Genomic DNA, 21,404 nt, shown 5'->3' on the forward strand with positions numbered 1-21,404 from the left:
TTTTGTTTTGCTGGAAGCTCTGAGACGCAAAGGGTGTACCGCCGTGCCGTTAGTTCGGCACGGTGGGCTTTTTTTGCCCCCTTTGCGTGGTTTTGCTTTAGGGTTTTTTGTAGACTGCAAAGTTCGCTTTACTGTCCTCGCTCTGTCCTAGAATATCGGGCCCCACTTTGCTGAATCTATTTCATCCCTACGTTTTGTCTTTTCATCTTACTCACAGTCATTATATGTGGGGGGCTGCCTTTTCCTTTGGGGAATTTCTCTGGGGCAAGTCAGGCCTATTTTTCTATCTTCAGGCTAGCTAGTTTCTTAGGCTGTGCCGAGTTGCCTAGGTAGTTGTTAGGCGCAATCCACAGCCGCTTTTAGTTGTGTTTAGGATAGGATCAGGTGTGCAGTCTACAGAGTTTCCACGTCTCAGAGCTCGTTCTTGTATTTTTGGGTATTTGTCAGATCACTGTGTGCGCTCTGATCGCTAAGCACACTGTGTTTCTGGATTGCCTTCATAACACCTGTCATTAGCAAACATAACACTCTTCCTCTATCAGTGGTCACCGTTACCTCTGATTAGAGAAATGAATATGCGGCTCCACCCCTATGGGAGTGGAGTCCATATTCATAAGTTTAATGAGCGGTCCCACGTGACCGCTGTACAAGGGAAGAGCTGCGGCACCCGAAGACAGTGTGACGGGCAGGGGGAGCGTCACGATCGCCGGGACTAGGTAAGTATGCCTCAGACCTCTCCCCCCCTCACCCGCTGACCCTGCCACAGACCGTGACTCGAGTATAAGCCAAGAGGGGCACTTTCAGCCCAAAAATTTGGGCTGAAAATCTCGGCTTATACTCGAGTATATACGGTACTTAATTTTTTGGAACAATTTCAAGGGCGCCCGCACTTCCGGCCATGACTGTACCATGGAACACTGAAGACAGTCATCAAGAAATTGCTTACATTTGTCACAATAGTGACAAACTGAACTGTATGTACCTCAAAAATTGATAAAAAGACTAATAGAAATTTCTTACAGGTGGTTGCCAAGAGGCCTGCAGCTACATTATCCCCTTAACAGCCAGGGGTATTTCAGTTTTTGAATTTCCATTTTTGCTCCCCTTTTTCCCAGAGCCATATCTTTTTTATTTTCCATTCAAAAATTCCAAGTGCGGTGAAATTGCAAAAAAAAGTGCAACTCCACAGTTGTTGTTTTTTTTTTTTTTTAACCATGTTCACCAAATGCTAATACTGACCATTATGATTCTCCAGGTCATTATGAGTTCACAGACACCAAACATGTCTAGGTTCTTTTTTATTTAAGTGCTGAAAAAAAAATTCCAACTTTGTTGAAAAGGCTCCATTTTCTGAGACCTGTGGTTGGTTTAGAGCTTAGTTTTTGCGTGCTAAGCTGGTGTTTTAATGATACCATTTTGGTGCAGATATAATCTTTTGATCGCCCATTATTGCAATGTAGCGGCGACCAAAAAAACTTAATTCTGGCATTTTTCATTTTTCTCTCGTTACACCGTTTAGCGATCGGGTTAATTCTTTTTGTATATTGATATGCGTATATTTGATTTTTTTATTGTTTTCTTTTGAATGGGGTGAAAGGGAGGTGATTTGAACTTTTATATTTTTTTAATATTTTTAAAAACATTTTTTTTAGTTTTTGTATGTTTCAATAGTCTCTATGGGAGACTAAGGGTATGTGTCCACGATCAGGATGGCCGCCGGTATCGTCGGAGCGGCTTAGCCGCTCTGCGGTAAGCCCCGCCCCCTTTCTGGGACGCGATGATGCCGGATGTGTTCATAGCACACATCCGGCATCATCGCTCCCCACCATAGGGCCCTGTGCTATATCTTGCGGCGACGCAGCGTCGCCGCAAGATATACGGACATGCTGCGATCTGAAAAGACGCGCAGCATGTCCGGAGTCGCAGGGCCGCCGCGTGCGTGTTACCACGCATAGTGGAGACGGGATTTCATTAAATCCCCTCCACTATGCTGTAACATCTGGACGCTGCGTGTCTGACGCTGCGGCTCTATGCAGCGTCAGACACGCAGCGTTTCCTGCACGTGGAAACAGACCTTAAAAGCTGCAATATTTTGATTGTCTCTGCTACACACAGGCGATGATCAGTTCACCTGTATGTAGCAGAAATGCTAGCTTACTATCAGCACCGACCATGGGGCAGTGCTCATAGCAAAAGAGAGAAAAAAAAAAAGGTGAAACCAGCTCACCTGCTAGGCATGTGCTGTGGGGAAGCTCGGATACCGTGCAGTCATCACGTAAATAGTAGAACAGAACAGGAAAAAAAATCCAGCTTCCAAAAATAGCCCAATTTATTGAGAGTAAAGTGCAAAGTCCAAAAAACATGGTGAACAATAGAGTGAGTAGCAGCAGGCTACGCGTTTCGAACAGTGTGTTCTTTTTCAAAGCTGTTCAGTGCTCATAGCAATCTGTTAATGACAACCATAGAGGTCTGCTGCAGACCTCTGGTTGTCATGCTGACCCATCGGTGGCCCACGATCATGTGGCGGGTCACCAATGGGTGGAATTAGCGACTTTCTTCCTGGAAGCACCAGCTAAATGCCGCTGTCACCTAACTAGCTAACAGTCGCTGGTGGAATGCAATTCCATCTGCAGCTGTTGTGGATACATGTCAGCTGTATAGCTCAGATGTCATTTGCCCAGACCGGTGCAGGCTTCAGTAGGGGGAGTCTGACATGGGCGTAATATTCCGCCCAATGTCAGGAAAGGGTTAAAGGAATTTCTGGCAAGTACTTGTGTGCTGCATCTGACAACAATCTCCCGTATTCTTCATATGTTTGGCCTGTGGGGTAGTATGTGTTAGGGCTAGCGGAACGCACCAAATAATAAGACAGATAGAGTAAGGTGCGTTCGCAGCCCGGGGTCCACCGTGCAGAGATGGAACCTGCTGCCAAGTAATGACGGACTATATGGCGGTACAATGTGAATACACAAACGGGTTAACCTCACCCTGTGTGAAGGAAGCGAACCCTGTTGCGTCACAGGGCCGCGGTACCGCACCAAGAGCGCAACCAAGGAGTCTCAGAACTCAATCCCAAGACACAGGATTTGAGTACCTAGACCTCATGCGCTCGACACCGCTACTGGGGTGTCAGAGTGACAGAAATAGAAGCACGAGAGTGCATGCAGTGCCACACTGGCGAACGCCACTAACCACCCAGGCTTGGGTCAGGAAAGCGCTGTGAAAGCGCACGGCGCCACACTGGCGGTCACAGCAATAAGACGCTGTATTGTGTGTTTACGTGCTGATGGCTAAGTCCGGCGCTTCATTCGCGAGCAGTCAACAACACTAGGAATGGTAATGATTTAGGAGCTTTCATTCATCGATATACATCCATCAACACACACACATTATCAAGTCTATACTAGCGCATGGCCGTGCAGTCATGCGCAGCTTATATAGTTGCAGCACGTTCAGGACCTTCCAATAAAGGACCAATGGGAAGCTGCTACCGAAGTTTTGCACTTTCATGACCTTCCTGGAGGACCAATGCGATGTGCTGCAGTACCTGAGCATGTGACCCTCGATCTCCAACGGGAGATCTTGCCCTGTGCATGCTCAGAAAGAGAAAAGCAGGACTTAGTCCCAAAAGCATCTGCTCGCCGCTGCCCAACATTGATTTCAATGGCAGAAGCAGGAAAAGCAGCAGTAACTCTTTGTACAGAGTGGGACTGAGCAAGACGCTGGGACCAACGTCTCCGCTGAGCAGACTCCACTGCGGCTGGAGAAGAATGGGAGACCGCAGCGGAGATGGCTCGAGATTCCCCCTGTGCAGAAGCGGGAACTTGACACCTAACAGTATGGCAAGATGGAAGCCTTTTCTTGCAAAGAAAAACATCCAAGCCCTGCACTGTTTTACTAAATCCTACCTCAAGTCTGTCAAAAGCATATGGTAACATGTGTTATGGTCTGACGAGACCAAAGATTACATTTTTGGCCCTAATTCCAAAAGGTATATTTCGCACAAAGCCAACCCAGCACATCATCAGAACACCATACCCACAGTAAAGTATGGTGGAAGTAGCACAATATTTTTTTTGGGGGGGGCAGCTGGAGCAGGGACTTTAGTCAAGATGGAGGGAAATATGAACAGCTCCAAATATCATTTTTGCAACAAAACCTTCAGGCCTCTGTTAAAAATCTAAAGAGAAAGAGGATTGCCATCTTTTAGCACAACCCTAAGCTTACTTCTAAATCAACAAAAGAATGGCTTCGTCAGAAGATTAGCACAGTTTTGGAATTACCCAGCCAGTGCCCAGATATGAATCCAATTGAAAATTTGTGGGTTGACCTGAAAAAGGCTGTACACAATCTGACAGATTTAGAGCGCTACTGCAAGGGAGAGAGGGAAAAGATTGCCATTTCTAAATGAAATGTGCCATAGATATAGACTCCTACTGAAAAGACTGAATATGATCATAAATTCAGAGGGTACTTCAAGAAAGTATTAGTTGAAGGGTGTGCATATTTATACAACAATATTATTTGCAATTGAATTATACAGATACACGACAAAAACCTGCCATTCTAATAAGGGTGCCACTATACATATATATATATATATATATATATATATATACACTAGATGGTGGCCCGATTCTAACGCATCGGGTATTCTAGAATATGCATGTCCACGTAGTATATTGCCCAGCCACGTAGCATATTGCCCAGTCACGTACTATATTGCCCAGTCACATAGTATTTTGCCCAGTCACGTAGTATATTGCCCAGTGACGTAGTCTATTGCTCAGCCACGTAGTATATTGCCCAGCCACATAGTATATTGCACAGCGACATAGTATACAGCACAGAGCCACGTAGTATACAGCACAGGCATGTAGTATATTGGCCAGTCCCACGTAGTTTATAGCAGCCATGTAGTATATAGTACTGCCCACGTAGTATATAGCAGCCATGTAGTATATAGTACTGCCCACGTAGTATATAGCAACCATGTAGCATATAGTACTGTCCACGTAGTATATAGCAGCCATGTAGTGTATAGTACTGCCCACGTAGTATATAGCAGCCATGTAGCCCACGCAGTATTTAGCAGTGTGGGCACATATCCCTGTTAAAAAAAAAAGAATTAAAATAAAAAATAGTTACCTACTCACCCCTGGGATCCAACGGCGCTGTGGCGATGGGCGCGCGGCTGCCGCCATCTTCCGTTCCCAGGATGCATTGCGAAATTACCCAGAAGACTTACCGGTCTCGCAAGACCGCTAAGTCTTCTGGGTAATTTCACAATGCATCGCTGGGAACAGAAGATGGCAGCAGGCGCGAGCGGCTCGGCGGACTACGGAGGGTGAGTATAGCAGGTTTTTTGCTTTTTTATTATTGTTAACATTACATTTTTTACTATTGATGCCGCATAGGCAGCATCGATAGTAAAAAGTTGGGGACACACAGGGTTAATAGCGGCGGTAATGGAGTGCGTTACCCGCGGCATAACACGGTCCGTTACCGCCGGCATTAACCCTGTGTTAGCAGTGACTGCGGGGAGTAAGGAGCGGCCATTTTCTTCCGGACTGTGCCCGTCGCTGATTGGTCGTGGCTGTTTTGACGCGACCAATCAGCGACTTGGATTTCCTTGACAGACAGAGGCCGCAACCAATGAATATCCGTGACAGAAAGAAGGAAGTGACCCTTAGACAATTATATAGTGTGTGTATATATATACAGTTTATATATATATATATATATATATATATATATATATAGCACATGTATTTTGCACTCCGAATTACACATTATTCATAATTGTGTACTAAAATACTTACATACAAGGAATGCAACGTCTTAAGCAAAATCTATATTGAATTTTCTACTAGGTTTTGTAACATACCATCTCTCTGTTTTTCTAGCATCCTGTTCTGAGACATAATTTCACTGATTTGCTTGCTGTGAGCCTCAGCCAGATAGTGTAGCTGTGTGTCATTAACTATTGTCCTGGGCCCTGGTTTACCAATTGCATGAATCTAAAATGAGAAAATATTCAAATAAACACCATTAGTTAGCAAGTTGATAGAAATGATTGCATTTTTTAACCCCTTCCCGACTTGTGACGCCACATAGGCGTCATGAAAGTCGGTGCCAATCCGACCTGTGACGCCCATGTGGCGTCCCTGCAGATCGGGTGAAAGGGTTAACTCCAATTTCACCCGATCTGCAGGGACAGGGGGAGTGGTACTTCAGCCCGGGGGGGGGGGTGGCTTCACCCCCCCGTGGCTACGATCGCTCTGATTGGCTGTTGAAAGTGAAACAGCCAATCAGAGCGATTTGTAATATTTCACCTATGAAAACTGGTGAAATATTACAATCCAGCCATGGTCGATGCTGCAATATCATCAGCCATGGCTGGAAACCCTGATCTTCCCCCCCACCACCGATCTCCTCCCCAGTCCTCCGTCCTGTGCTCCGCTCCCCTCCGTCATCCTGTCTGCTCCCCCGTCCTCCTGTCCGCTCCCCCGTGCTCCGATCCCACTCCCCCATGCTCCGATTCCCCCGTGCTCCGATCTCCCCCTCTTATACTTACCGAGCCTCCCGATGTCCGTCCATCTTCTCCATGAGCGCCGCCATCTTCCAAAATGGCGGGCGCATACGCAGTGCGCCCGTCGAATCTGCCGGTCGGCAGATTCGTTCCAGGTACGTTTTGATCACTGTGATAAAACCTATCACAGTAATCAAAATAAAAAAATAGTAAATGAACCTACCCCCCTTTATCACCCTCATAGGTATGGAAAATAATACAATAAATAAAATATATATATATATATATATACTTTTTTTTTCACTAGGGTTAGGGTTACAACTAGGGTTAGGGTTAGAATTAGGCTATGTGTACACGGTGTGGATTTGGCTGCGGATCCACAGCGTATTGGCCGCTGCGGATTCGTAGCAGTTTTCCATCAGGTTTACAGTACCACATAAACCTATGGAAAACCAAATCCACTGTGCCCATGGTGCTGAAAATACCGCGCGGAAACGCTGCTTTGTATTTTCCGCAGCATGTCAATTCTTTGTGCGGATTCCACAGCGTTTTACACCTGTTCCTCAATAGGAATCCGCAGGTGAAATCCACACAAAAAAACACTGGAAATCCACTGTAAATCCGCAGGTAAAACGCAGTGCATTTTACCTGCGGATTTTTAAAAAATCGTGCGAAAAAATCTCACACGAATCCGCCATGTGGGCACATAGCCTTAGGGTTAGAGTTGGAATTAGAGTTAGGGTTGGAATTAGGGCTAGGGTTAGAAATAGGGTTAAGATTAGGCTTGTGGTTAGGGTTATGGTTAGGGGTGAGTTGGGGTTGGGATTAGGGTTAGGATTAGGGTTAGGGTTGGGATTGGGGTTACGGGTGTGTTGGGGTTAGGGTTGTGGTTAGGGGTGTGTTGGGGTAAGGGTTGTGATTAGGGTTATGGCTACAGTTGGGATTAGGGTTAGGGGTGTGTTGGGGTTAGTGTTGGAGTTAGAATTGAGGGGTTTCCACTGTTTAGTCACATCAGGGGTCTCCAAACGCAACATGGCGCCACCATTGATTCCAGCCAATCTTGCGTTCAAAAAGTCAAATGGTGCTCCCTCCCTTCCGAGCCCTGACGTGCTCCCCAAACAGTGGTTTACCCCCACATATGGGTTATCAGTGTACTCAGTACAAACTGGGTAACAAATATTGGGGTCCACTTCAACTGTTACCCTTGTGAAAATAAAAAATTGCTTGCTAAAACATAATTTTTGAGGAAAGAAAAATGATTTTTTATTTTCACGGCTCTGCGTTATAAACTTCTGTGAAGCACTTGGGGGTTCAAAGTGCTCACCACACATCTAGATAAGTTCCTTGGGGGGGTCTAGTTTCCAAAATGGGGTCACTTGTGGGGGGTTTCTACTGTTTAGGCACATCAGGGGCTCTGCAAACGTAACATGATGCCCACAGACCATTCCGTCAAAGTCTGCATTCCAAAACGTCACTACTTCCCTTCCGAGCCCCGACGTGTGCCCAAACAGTGGTTCCGCACCACAAATGGGGTATCAGCGTACTCAGGACAAACTGGACAACAACTTTTGGGGTCCAATTTCTCCTGTTACTCTTGTGAAAATAAAAAATTGCAGGCTAAAATATAATTTTTGAGGAAAGAAAAATGTTTTTTTATTTTCACGTCTCTGCGTTATAAACTTCTGTGAAGCACTTGGGGGTTTAAAGTGGTCACCGCACATCTAGATTAGTTCCATGGGAGGTCTAGTTTCCAAAATGGGGTCACATGTGGGGGAGCTCCAATGTTTAGGCACACAGGGGCTCTCCAAACGCGACATGGTGTCCGCTAACGATTGGAGCTAATTTTTCATTCAAAAAATTTAATGGCGCTCCTTTCCTTCCGAGCCCTGCCGTGTGCCCAAACAGTGGTTTACCCCCACATGTGAGGTATCCGTGTACTCAGGAGAAATTGCCCAATAAATTATAGGATCCATTTTATCCTGCTGCCCATGTGGAAATCAACGAATTGTGGCTAAAAGAAATTTTTTGTGAAAAAAAAGTACATTTTCATTTTTACAGATCAATTTGTGAAGCACCTGGGGGTTCAAAGTGCTCACTATGCATCTAGATATGTTCCTTGGGGGGTTTAGTTTCTAAAATGGGGTCACTTGTGGGGGAACTCCAATCTTTAGGTACACAGGGGCTCTCCAAACGCGACATGGTGTCCGCTAACGATTGGAGCTAATTTTTCATTCAAAAGTCAAATGGCGCTCCTTCCCTTCCGAGCCCTGTCGTGCGCCCAAACAGTGGTTCCCACCACATATGGGGTATCGGCGTACTCAAGACAAATTGTACAATAACTTTTGTGGTCCAGTTTCTGTTTTTACCCTTGGGAAAATAAAAAAAATGTTGCTAAAAGATCATTTTTGTGACTAAAAAGTTAAATGTTAATTTTTTCCTTCCATGTTGCTTCTGCTGCTGTTAAGCACCTGAAGGGTTGATAAACTTTTTGAATGTGGTTTTGAGCACCTTGATGGGTGCAGTTTTTAGAATGGTGTCACTTTTGGGTATTTTTAGCCATATAGACCCCTCAAACTGACTTCAAATGTGAGGTGGTGCCTAGCAAAATGGTTTTGTAAATTTCGTTGTAAAAATGAGAAATCGCTGCTCAAATTTTAACCCTTATCACTTCCTAGCAAAAAAAAATTTGTTTCCAAAATTGTGCTGATGTAAAGTAGACATGTGGGTAATGTTATTTATTAACTATTTTGTGTCACATAACTCTCTCGTTTAACAGAATAAAAATTCAAAATTTGAAAACTGCGAAATTTTCAAAATTTTCGCCAAATTTCCATTTTTTTCACAAATAAACGGAAAAAATTATCGACCTAAATTTACCACTATAATGAAGCCCAATATGTTACGAAAAAACAGTCTCAGAACCACTAGGATCCGTTGAAGCGTTCCTGAGTTATCACCTCATAAAGGGACACTGGTCAGAGTTGTAAAAAACGGCCAGGTCATTAAGGTCAACATAGGCTGGGTCATGAAGGGGTTAACATTCAAGTTTTCTAGCTTCTGCAAATTTTTCCAATATTTCTTGAAAATTGCAGGTATTCATGTTGCCCAGAAAAGACAGTTATAACAATCTAAGGTTCCCTAATACTTTATGGAAACCCTTTCAAGCTGTTTAGCATAAACACAACCTTAGTAATGTCAAAGTCACCTCAATATATAGGTGTGTCTCACAAAATTAGAATATCATCAAAAAGTTAATTTATTTCAGCTCTTCAATACAAAAACTGAAACTTGTATATTATATAGAGTCATTACAAAACAGAGTGATCTATTTCAAGTTTTTATTTCTGTTAATGTTGATGATTATGGCTTACAGCCAATGAAAACCCAAAAGTCATTATCTCAGTACATTAGAATACTTTATAACACCAGCTTGAAAAATGATTCTAAAATCTGAAATGTTGGCCTACTGACTGAAATGCATGTTCAGTAAATGCACTCAATACTTGGTCGGGGCTCCTTTTGCATCAATTACTGCATCAATGCGGCGTGGAATGGAGGCGATCAGCCTGTGGCACCGCTGAGGAGTTATGGAAGCCCAGGATGCTTTGATAGCAGCTTTCAACTACTGTTTGGGCACAGGGCAGGGCTTAGAAGGGAAGGAGTGATGTTCTGGAATGCATACTTTCATGGAATGGTCTGTGGGTGTCAGGTTTCGTTTTAAGAGCCCCTGATGTACCTAAACAGTGGAACTCCCCCATAAGTGACCCCATTTTGGATACAAGATGCCTCAAGGAATTTATTTAGGCATGTGGTTAGCACCTTGAACCCACAGATGCTTTAAAGAATTTTACAACGTTGATCTGTTGAAATGAAAAAAAATTTTTTTCACAAAAATGTTCTAGCCCCAAACTTTTTCATTTTTACAAGGATAGCAGAAGAAAAATGGAAACAAAACTATTTGTTGTGCAATTTCTCCTGAGTACAACAATACTCCATATGTGGCACAGTGCAAAGCTCAGAAAGGAAGGAGTTCAGATTTAGCAAGAATGGTTTGGGGGTGCCATGTCACATTGGCAGAGCCCCTGAGGTGCCAGAACAGCAGAACCCCCATATGTGACTTCATTTTACAAACTTCACCCCCAATAAATTTATCTAGGGGTGCAGTGATCTTATAGACACCACAGGTATGTCACAAAATTTTATACTATTCGGCGGTGAAGAAAGAATAACATTTTTACCACTAAAAAGTTGTTTTAGCACAAATTTTTCATTTTTCTAAGGGCTAATATGAAAAAAAGGACTCAGTTTGGTGTAAAAATTTCTCCTGAGTGTGCCAATACCACACATGTAATCAGGAAATACTTTTCAGGCACAGTGCAAAGCTCAGAAGGGAAGGTGCGTCATATTATAGTGCAGATTTTATTATGGTTAACGGGTGCCATTACATACTATGAGAGCCTCTCAGGTGCCAGAACAGCAGAACCCCCCATAAGTGACCCCAATTTACAAACTACACCTCTCAATGAATTCATCTAGGGGTGCAGTGATCATATTGACACCACAGGGGGGTCACAGAATTGTATGCCATTGGGCAGTAAAGAAAATTACATTTTTAACACAAAAATGTTGTTTTATCCCCAGATTTTATATTTTCACAAGAGGAAGTGGGTAAAAAAATGGCACCAAAATGTGTCCCACAATTTCTGCTGAATGTGGAAATACCCCATATGTGGCTGTACAGTACTGCTTAGGTATACAGCAAGACAGAGTGCTATTTGCCTCCTGGGGTGCAGGCTTTGCTAGAAGAGTTTGCGGACTCCATATACAGAGCCCCTAAGTGCTAGAAAAGCAGAAGCCCCCACAAATGACCCTATTTTGGAAAATTATACCCCTTTTGGAATTTATTTACAGGTGTAGTGACGATTTTGACTCCATGCGAGTTTTCCAGAAACAAGCAGCAGTGGATGTTGCTGAGAGAAAATTTCAAATCAGCCATTGTAGTCCCCAGTATTTTGTAGTCCTTAGTACGTTATAGTGACCAGTACGTTGAAGTGACCAGTATGTTGAAGTAACCAGTACATTATAGTGCCAGCTCATGCTTCTGGAGACACTCCCCCATAAATTAGGTGGGCTCTCATAGCTACAGAAATGCAAAACATGTGGATGCTAAATGTGGTTTAATCAGCCTGGGGCTCAGAAGGGGGTGGCATTTGGGAGCGCAGAATTTTCTGAATTTCTTTTGAGGTGTTGAAAGGAGTCATTTCGCTTTTCCATAGCCCTTATGCTACTAGTAACGTAGAAGCCTCTATATTTCCATTGACAGATGACGGACTTAAGTGGGGACTTTTTTAGTGGATTGATTTGATTAGGAACATTTTACAAAACATTGGGATAACATTTATCCTGCGCTCTAAGCTGATCACCTTACATCAGGGTTTCCATCTAAATCTCAGAGTGATTCAGAGGAAACCGCCGAAGGATTCATTCACTATAATGGGGCAGCAAATTTGCTCTGGACTCCATCTGGCCTCTATTCAGCAGTGTCCTTCTTTTCAAAAGTGCACAAGACTGTGGCCAACTGCACTTTTATGCACGCCTAAAAAGACGGCACAGCCAAATTACAAGTCAGACGGCATCCACAGTGCCTCCATCTGCCTCATTGTATGGAACCTTCCACAAGGGGTTCTGTCTGAATCACGTATTTCAGAAATTTACATGGAAACCCTGGTGTAAGCGCAGGATTAATTTGAGCCAAGCCTGACTGCAATCTTTGGGAGACAGAGTGAACAAATCAACAGTAGGTGAAGAATTGTTTTTATTTATTTTTTATGCCATTCCTTGTGCGGTATTAGTGATTAGACAACTTTATTCTTCAGGTCGATGTGACTACAAAGATACCAGATTTATATAGGGTTTTTTTTTGTTCGGCTACTGTCACACACTAAAAGATGCTTTCTTTTTTGCAAAAATCATTGCCTTTTTTTATAGCTAAAATGTTTCCATATTTATGCCGGATGAGTCATGTGAGCGCTTGTTTTCTGCAGGATGAATTGATATTTTTATAGGTACCATTTTTGGGCATATTACTTTTTTTTATAATTTTCTATTACGATTTTTGGGATACAAAATTAACAAAAATCAGCAATTCAGATATTGTTTTTTTTGGGGAGAATTTATGTTGTTTCGTGTGTGGTAAAATTGATAAGCAGCTTTATTCTTCCGGTCAGTATGATTGCAGCGATAACACATTTATATTGTTTTTTTATGTTATGGTCCTTTTACACAGTAAAAACTATTTTATAGAAAAACTAATTATTTTTGCATCTCTTTATTCTGAGAACTATAACTCGTATTTTTCCATTAATTGAGCTGTATCATGGTTTGTTTTCAAAGATACCATTTATATTTACATTTGACTTTTTGATTGTATTTTATTCCGCTTTTTCTTTGATATGATGATAAAGCATAATTTTTTGCCTTGTGTCTTTTTTTATGGTGTCCACTGAAGGGGTTAACTAGTGTGACATTTCGATTAGGTGGGTCGTTCCGGACGCAACAATACAAAATATGTGTTCTTTTTTAATTTTGTATTGTTTCATAAAAATATTTATTTATGGGTACCATATATACATATATTTTTTATTATTATTTTGTGATTTTTTTACAAAAATATTTTTGAAACTTTTTTTTCTTACTTTTTTACTTAGTTCCACTATGGGACTTTTAACACGATGATCACAGTTATAAAGCATAGGAATGCAGGAGCATTGCTATGCTTTGGAACTGTCAGTGCTTCCCTACAACAAGTTAGTTAGATTATGCACTTGCTAGAGTCTGGTGACCTGGATCTCATCAGGTCTCCATGCAATAATCTGGACGTCGCTGGGACGCCGATTGAAGGGCAGATGGAGCGATTTCCCTCTGCCTGCCTTCTAAATGCTGCGATCGATGTCGATCGCAGCATTTAGGGGCTTGAACTGCTGGGAACGGTGCAATGGGTGCCAGGTGTCAGCTGTCAAAATTGCTGAACTCCAAGCGGCGATCCCGTACACAGAGCTCCTGGACATATCCATGCATCCAAGGTCGGTAAGTATTTACCGACCTGGATGTATGGATATGTCCAAGGTTGTGAATCACAATGAGTTCTAACTGGGTACAGTAACAGTCAGAAATCCTTTGTCCTAAACTTATTTACTTTTTAGATATTATGTAGGAGAATTTGGCGGCTCAAATAGTAGGTAATGGAACTGGTAGAGTATAAAATGTTCTCTGTTTTTCTACAATGAAAGAAACAGAGGCTGCGTAACAACATGCATCATCTGATTTAGCAAACTCATTAGGTTACAAGGCACAAGAAAGCACAAACCGGTGTGAAAAGAGTCCATTTGGATCTTGATCCGGTTTAGATTTGATAATGAGTAAACTGTACTTACCTTCAGTGAATCAGACTTCTCCTCGTTAGAGTCCAACATGTGATTATGATCATTTATCATGCTGGTTTGATGATGCTGCTGCAGTTGGTCAGTCTTTTTTCGTCTGGTGTTTTGGAGACGATTTACCTAATTTACAGGTGAGTAAAGAGCACATGGTTGGAGCAACCTCAAAGAATATGCAAATCCCATTTCCACTTATCACTCAACAGAAAATAAGGGTGAATTCACACATGGCAAATTTGTTGCAGGCATTTCTGTTAGTAAAAATGGTTTCCATTCATTTGACTGGGATTGTTTTGATAGCAAACACATGCCACAAGTGATTTCAGCCTAAAACTGCCTGCATGGATCGCATTAGGAAGAAATGGTCATATAGTCTTGGATATGAATAAGGGATAGATCCAACCTTCGAAATTCAACAGTGCACAATTTGCTTTGTAGATAATTGTTAGGTTATCTACACTGAGTTACAGGAAACCTGAGAGCGGATACTTGCTGCTCAAACCATGGGCGGCATGGATCAGACATTGGCTGCATGATCTCAGCCAGGTATGTTTGGCTCAGAAACACTGCAGCTTTTCAGGGGGAAAAAAAAAGTTAAATCCTGCCCGGGGACAAAGTCACATTGGTGACCAATATTTGGGACCAACCTTCTCTACTAGTCACCCATGTGGCTTGGTTTATGGCAGCTTTTAATGTATGTTTTTCTCTGAAACACTGCAGAGTTTCAGAGTCAGCCCAACATCGCTGAAATCATACAGCCAATGTCTGACTGAAAAAAGAGGTGGGGTTATCCTGCTTGATCCAAATGGGTTAAAATTAGCAATTTATTTCAAACATTTAAAATCCAGTAATGAATATTGATTTTCAATACATTTCAAATGCTATATCCATTCTTAATCTTAGTGAAAAATGTAAAGCGCGTTGATAATCAGTTTTTTCAATCAATCACCACCTTGCAACAGCTTCTGCTCGAGGTTCTCCAAAATCAAAAGTTGGTGAGCTGGTGATTTCATTTTTCACTTTTATCTAGCAGCAACTTGGGAGACTACATGTGGGTAAGTGTTATGAACTGGTGATTTAGAACCACAATGGACCTGGTGGTTAAGAGCAATGAAAATGACCTGATAGTTACTAATAACATAGGACGAGCTCTGAGACGTGGAAACTCTGCTGACCGCAATCCCTAATCCTATAACACCACACTAGAGGTAGCAGTGGAGCGCTCCTGACCAGACCTAGGCGCCTCGGGCACAGCCTGAGAAACTAGCTAGCCTGAAGATAGAAAAATAAGCCTACCTTGCCTCAGAGAAATTCCCCAAAGGAAAAGGCAGCCCACCACATATAATGACTGTGAGTAAAGATGAAAATACAAACACAGAGATGAAATAGATTTTAGCAAAGTGAGGCCCGACTTACTGAATAGACCGAGGATAGGAAAGATAGCTTTGCGGTCAGCACAAAAACCTACAAACAACCACGCAGAGGGCGCAAAAAGACCCTCCGCACCGACTAACAGTACGGAGGTGCTCCCTCTGCGTCCCAGAGCTTCCAGCAAGCAAAACAAACCAATATAGCAAGCTGGACAGAAAAAATAGCAAACAAAAGTAACACAAGCAGAACTTAGCTTATGCAGGGCAGACAGGCCACAAGAACGATCCAGGAGAGAGCAAGACCAACAATGGAACATTGACTGGAGGCCAGGAACAAAGAACTAGGTGGAGTTAAATAGAACAGCGCCTAACAACTTAACCTCGTCACCTGAGGAAGGAAACTCAGAAGCCGCAGCCCCACTCACATCCACCAAAGGAAGCTCATGGACAGAACCAGCCAAAGTACCACTCATGACCACAGGAGGGAGCCCGACCACAGAATTCACAACAGGTAAGCAAATTTGATCCAAGGTGTCCTGATCTGAACAACATCATACTAAGGTCATTACAGGACCATTCTAACTTAAAGGGAATCTGTCACCAGAATTTTGCTACCTCATCTGAGAGCAGCACAATGTAGGAAAACAGTGCCTGAATCCAACCATGTATCACTTAGTTACTGGGTGCAGTAGTTGTGACACAATCAGAGTGCTTAGATGTAAAATGCAGCAGAGCTGAGGAAGCTAACCACCCACCCCTGGCTCTATATGTACACAGACTATTGACAATGAGCTGCTAATCACAGGAGATGGCGGAGTCGGACAACTGCTCATGAGCCTGCTAGTCAAAGCAATGATAATGTACTAGTGTTAAAACCATTATTATACATAACATCACACTTGTTAAGTGACACATCACTGAATTCAGTATTTTAGCCCCTACCTCATGTTGCCTCAGATTACATAGCAAAAACCTGCTGACAGATTCTCTTCAAATAGTTAATTACACTTTAAATATGTTTTCCATAAATATATAGTACAAACGCGTATCACGGTGAAGGAGCAAAACCTCAAAGCAGTCGATAACTTCACCTACTTAGGCAGCACACTTTCCCGTGAAGTAACCATAGATGCTGAAGTTAATAACAGAATTGCCAAAGCCAGTGCCGCCTTCGGGAGACTGCTTAAGAATGTCTGGGTTCGAAGGTGACTCAGCCTTACCACCAAGCTGAAGGTCTATTGCATGGTGGTCCTCACCACACTTCTCTATGCTAGCGAGACCTGGACAGTGTACAGCCGGCATGCTAAACAGCTTACTCATTTCCACATAAGTTGCCTCCGCAGACTCCTCCACATCAGGTGGCAAGACAATGTCCCGGACACAGCAATTCTGGAACAAACTGGGCTCTGCAGCATTTACATTCTCCTGCTAAAAGTCCAAGCCATGTGGGCTGGACACGTGGTTAGAATGCCTGACAGCCGACTACCGAAACAACTGCTGTACGGAGAACTGTGCCAAGGAAAGCGAGCAGTTGGGGGGGAGGTAGGGCAGAAAAAGCGCTATAAAGACTGCCTTAAGGTGTCTCTCAAAAACCTAGAAGTCAACACCAATGAATGGGAAGAGCTTGCCCTGGATCGTCCAGGTTGGCGGGGCAGGATCACCTCAGGAGCACGTGCAGCAGAGATAGGAAAATCTTTGACGCAAAAAGAAAGCACGCTGTCCGCAAGGCACAAGTAGAATCTGGTGTACTGACCACATCTGCTCCTTTATGCCAAGTATGTGGGCGAAACTTCAGGGCCCGGATTGGACTCATCAGCCACCTCCGGACCCATAACTACTAATTCTCTTCTAACCCTGAAGTCATGGTCATCTTCGACTACGAAGGACAAACATCATCAGTACAAACAAAGAAAATAAAGTTTTTAATAAATCTTTTTCAGAGAAATATGCTTTTTGTCACTTATCAGTCACTTTTTGTGACTTATAGTGCAGTCGTAACGCGTCGACTGGGTCATGTCGATCATGTAAATTCTTCTTACTGTAAAATCCAGTCCTGTTGAGCCGGACTCCAATTTTTTTCTCACTCCTTAGTTGCCATGGCTGAGTGTTCAGGTTCATTGTCATGCTGGAAGACCCAGCCACAACTCATCTTCAATGCCCTTTACTGAGGAAAGAAGGTTGTTGGCCAAAATCTTGCTATATATACAGGGCTGCCACCAGGAAAATCAGGGCCCCATGCTGGCAAAGTTTTTGGGCCCCCTTGAGCCTTCACTCAGCTCCACCCCTCAGATCTTCCACAGTCCCACCGCCCACCCTTGGAAAAACTCCACTTCGCACCACGTATTCATCAATCATACATTAAAAATTCCCATTGAAAACAAGATGACATACATAGCCATCAGCTTTTGTTTTGGATACAATCAGGAGTGGAACAATCATAGGAATAGTGTTATAGAAACAAGTCACTACCTCTGCATTTTTCAACCATTGCTGGTTTTGGCTTACAAATACTGATGTTTAATACTGACCAAATACTGAACATATGAATGTGACCTTAGGATAGGTGATTACTTGTTTTCACAGGAGAACCCCTGTATGTACATCTTTGATACTAATGTAATAGTCACATGACAGGGAGGGATTAAACTTCAAAGTATTTCATCTGTATCGGAAATTAAGAATCTTCCTCTTATTGATATCAGAGAGAACAAGTGACCTCCATATACAACACAATCCCCTATTACAAGACCAATTATATTACATATAGGTTAGAAATATCACCACACCATGGCCAGACCACATATTATCACAATATGGTGACCGAATAATACCACATACAACGGACAAATACCGCCACACCATAACAAAATCACATATTACCGCCACAGGGTGACCGAATAATACCACATACAAAGGAGAATTACCGCTACACCATGACTAGACCACATATTACCACAATATGGCGACCGAATAACATCACTTACAAGGGACAAATACCGCAACACCATGACCAGATGAAGTCTATGAGAACCTTGTTCTGGCTCTAATAGACATGCATTGAGAGCTTTTTGATGCAGCTTCTGACTTCCGGCCAGTCAGAAGCTGTACTCACACGATGGTGCTGCAGGTGCTGTCCGATCTCCGCTTATATATATTGAATGTGTACAAGGGCTTTATCCCCTGTGGTAGATTGGATCACTCGGCTGTACACAGAAGTGCATTGTCTTTTTAAGATCTTCACTGGTGTCATATATATGCGGCGTAAACCATGATGAAGTAAAAATAAACATGGCCCTTTGGGCAAAAACAGGAATACAAAACAAAGTAGTAACACAAAGCACAGTCCTTGTGGTAGCGGGAATCTGCCTGCGTAGGGTTGGCAAAACACTTGGTTCAGGTTAGCACGAACATGTCTCTGGAGTTAGCCTCTTAAGGCACACTGAACACTGAAAGCCTCAGGAGGCTGGCTATTTTAACCCCAAACCACACCCTGGGGTGGAGATAAGGTGGTCAACCTCCCACCCACTCTATGGTTGTCCGCTAAAACCCAGCCCTTAAAATAACCATTTATCCCCTCTCAACACAATATACCTTATTGCGACCCTGGATACATGACCCTATCCATCCTTCATTCAATCCGGTGAAGTCATCCTGTCCCCTTTGCAAACAAGCACCCCCAAAGTATGATGTTTCCCAACATGCTTCATAGTTGGGATGGCGTTCTTGGAGTTGTACTCATTGTTCCTCTTCCTCCAAACATGGCGAATGGAGTTGATACCAATAAGTTCTATTTTTGGACATGTGCTGGGTGAGCAGGGGGACCTCACGTGCCCTACAGGATTTTAATCCATTATGGCATAGGGTGTTACTAATGGTAATGTTTGAGACTGTGGTCCCAGCTCTCTTCAGGTAATTGACCAGGTCCTCCCATGTAATTCTGGGCTGATTCCTGACATTTCTCACACAGGGGCACACAGAACCGTACATGGGGTCCATTCAGGTCCACAATTTGCAAGAGCGACTGGCTTGTTTTTTGATACAGCCAACTGTAGATAACCTAAGGCCACATTCATATGTGTGTAATCGGTATGCAAAAAAGGTTATAAAAGTAACCAAAAACAACTTTTCGTATATGCAATTGGAGTCAATATGACATTAATTAAGTCTAAAACATTTCTTTTTGGACTTAATGAATTTTATATTGACCCCCAAGCATGGATACGGAAGGTTGATATTGGTCATTTCTTTAGCATACTGATTGGATTCACGGCCAGGAGGATTTACTTCTACAAGTACTTACAGTGACCTCCACAGCTTTTTTTTTGCTGTGACACAGCAGCTTAGGGTGAGAAGAACCTTTATGCTATATTCCCATAATGTTGGGACGACCATATTACTCTATGTGTTGTTCTCCATTTTTTTGGTACACACTTCATGTGTGTATTGACAAATTGAGATATATACACATTTAGTCTGCATTTACGCCAGTATACATGTCAATTGTTTTAAGTTCTGTAATGTTCAACTGTTTATCGCGCATATTTTTCAATGTGATCCCATATGTTGCAGATAGAAGGACAGGTCAATAATAATGATGCAACGAAGATGTACAGCTAGAATCCATATTACGGACCTATACGTTTTAGAATTTGTTGGGGTGGATATGGCGCCTGACGGTGAATGCTGCAGATAAAAACAATTATAATGTATATAGTACGGTAATATGTATATGTTTATAACTCCAGACAGATACATTGGTTCCTTATTTCATAATATATTCCAAATGGACAGCTTAATATTTCTTTGAACATGTCCGTCATATCTGGTTTTCTCTAAGACTCTAAAAGAAATACTAGATAGCGAATTTAGATTGTGAGTCCCAATGGGGACAGTGAGTGCCGACAATGTCTGGGGGATATGTTGGTTCTATATAAGGAGGCAAAATAAAATACAAAATAAACGACTATATTTCCAGGATGCACTATATATTCTAAAGATATTTGAAAAACAAATACAAAACATATTATTAATAGGAAGATTAATAAAAGAAACTACCAGATAAAAACTTACCATGTCCTGAGGCGTCCGTGTTTCTCTTGCTCTGCCAAGGTCTCCACCTATACAGAATTTTTCTCTGTGTTTTTGCAGTAATAATGAAGACTTGAAAGTCATATTGCAACTTGGGCAGCGTAATATATCTGTCATCGTGCCAATTCTGTGAGAGATTGCTGTTAAAAGTTAAATATTTCATTCATCAGTTTTCTCCTTTCCGCTTGGATTCAGATGTTGAAATGTTGCATGGTTATATATTGAATAATAAAAATGCAAAACACTTGAAATATATCCTTAAAGATTTTTCTTCAGTACTTAATTAGATCATATCCTTTGCTTGCTGTAGTTTCCCAGCTCCTGAGCTTAGCTGTCCCCTCCCCAGTGTTGTAACAAAGAGCTGGATGGCAACCTGTGTTTGTGTATAACTTCTGCAACTTATCACAAAACCACAGCTCCAGATTTGGAAGGCTTCAGAGCAGCATCTACAGGCAAGACTGGAAATTGCAGAGTTTACATCTTGTGAGGAGAAAAGACGGTGGCCCACATCAATATTTACTTAATTTATATCATTTTTATTCATTTCTTTGCACCAGAAATCAGTGACGCTCGTTTCAGGAGCTGGGCTAGTCCCTTCTGTGTCGATGTGCGCTGTCATTGTGCAATGTGCACCAGCACAACATGTGCTCTGTGATTTTGCACATCGTGTGCGATTGGCCATGAGGTCGGCGATCTTCACGCCAAAGTCGCGTTTCGTATAACGCTTTCAGCGCCATTTTTCAGCCAATGAAGGAGGACGCAGAGTGTGGACAGCGTGATGACATAGGTCTCAGTCCCCACCATCTTAGAGATGGGCATGACAGTGATTGGCTTGCTTTCTGCGGCGTCACAGGGGCTATAAAGGGGCGTGTACGCCGACCGCCATCTTACTTCTGCCAATCGTAGCATAGGGAGAGGTTGTCACAGCTTCATCAGAAGAAGGGATATAGTTAGGGAGGGAAGATTAAGCCCCCAAAC

The 21,404-nt window shown here is 42.7% G+C and overlaps 1 protein-coding gene across 1 annotated transcript in view; it reads right to left on the reverse strand.

Moving 5' to 3' along the window:
* Positions 1-20,813, reverse strand: part of LOC138677652 (coiled-coil domain-containing protein 17-like) — an 82,665-nt gene extending 61,852 nt beyond the window's left edge. The window contains exons 1-3 of the mRNA XM_069767668.1: positions 20,409-20,813; positions 13,966-14,091; positions 5,888-6,020 (exon numbers count right to left, since the gene is read on the reverse strand). Of these exons, the coding sequence (XP_069623769.1) occupies positions 5,888-6,020; positions 13,966-14,091; positions 20,409-20,543 (394 nt within the window). The 5' untranslated portion in view covers positions 20,544-20,813. The remainder of the gene's footprint in view (positions 1-5,887; positions 6,021-13,965; positions 14,092-20,408) is intronic.
* Positions 20,814-21,404: the final 591 nt, after the last annotated feature.

The sequence above is a fragment of the Ranitomeya imitator genome, chromosome 1 (genome assembly GCF_032444005.1).
Source record: "Ranitomeya imitator isolate aRanImi1 chromosome 1, aRanImi1.pri, whole genome shotgun sequence".
Taxonomy (NCBI): domain Eukaryota; kingdom Metazoa; phylum Chordata; class Amphibia; order Anura; family Dendrobatidae; genus Ranitomeya; species Ranitomeya imitator.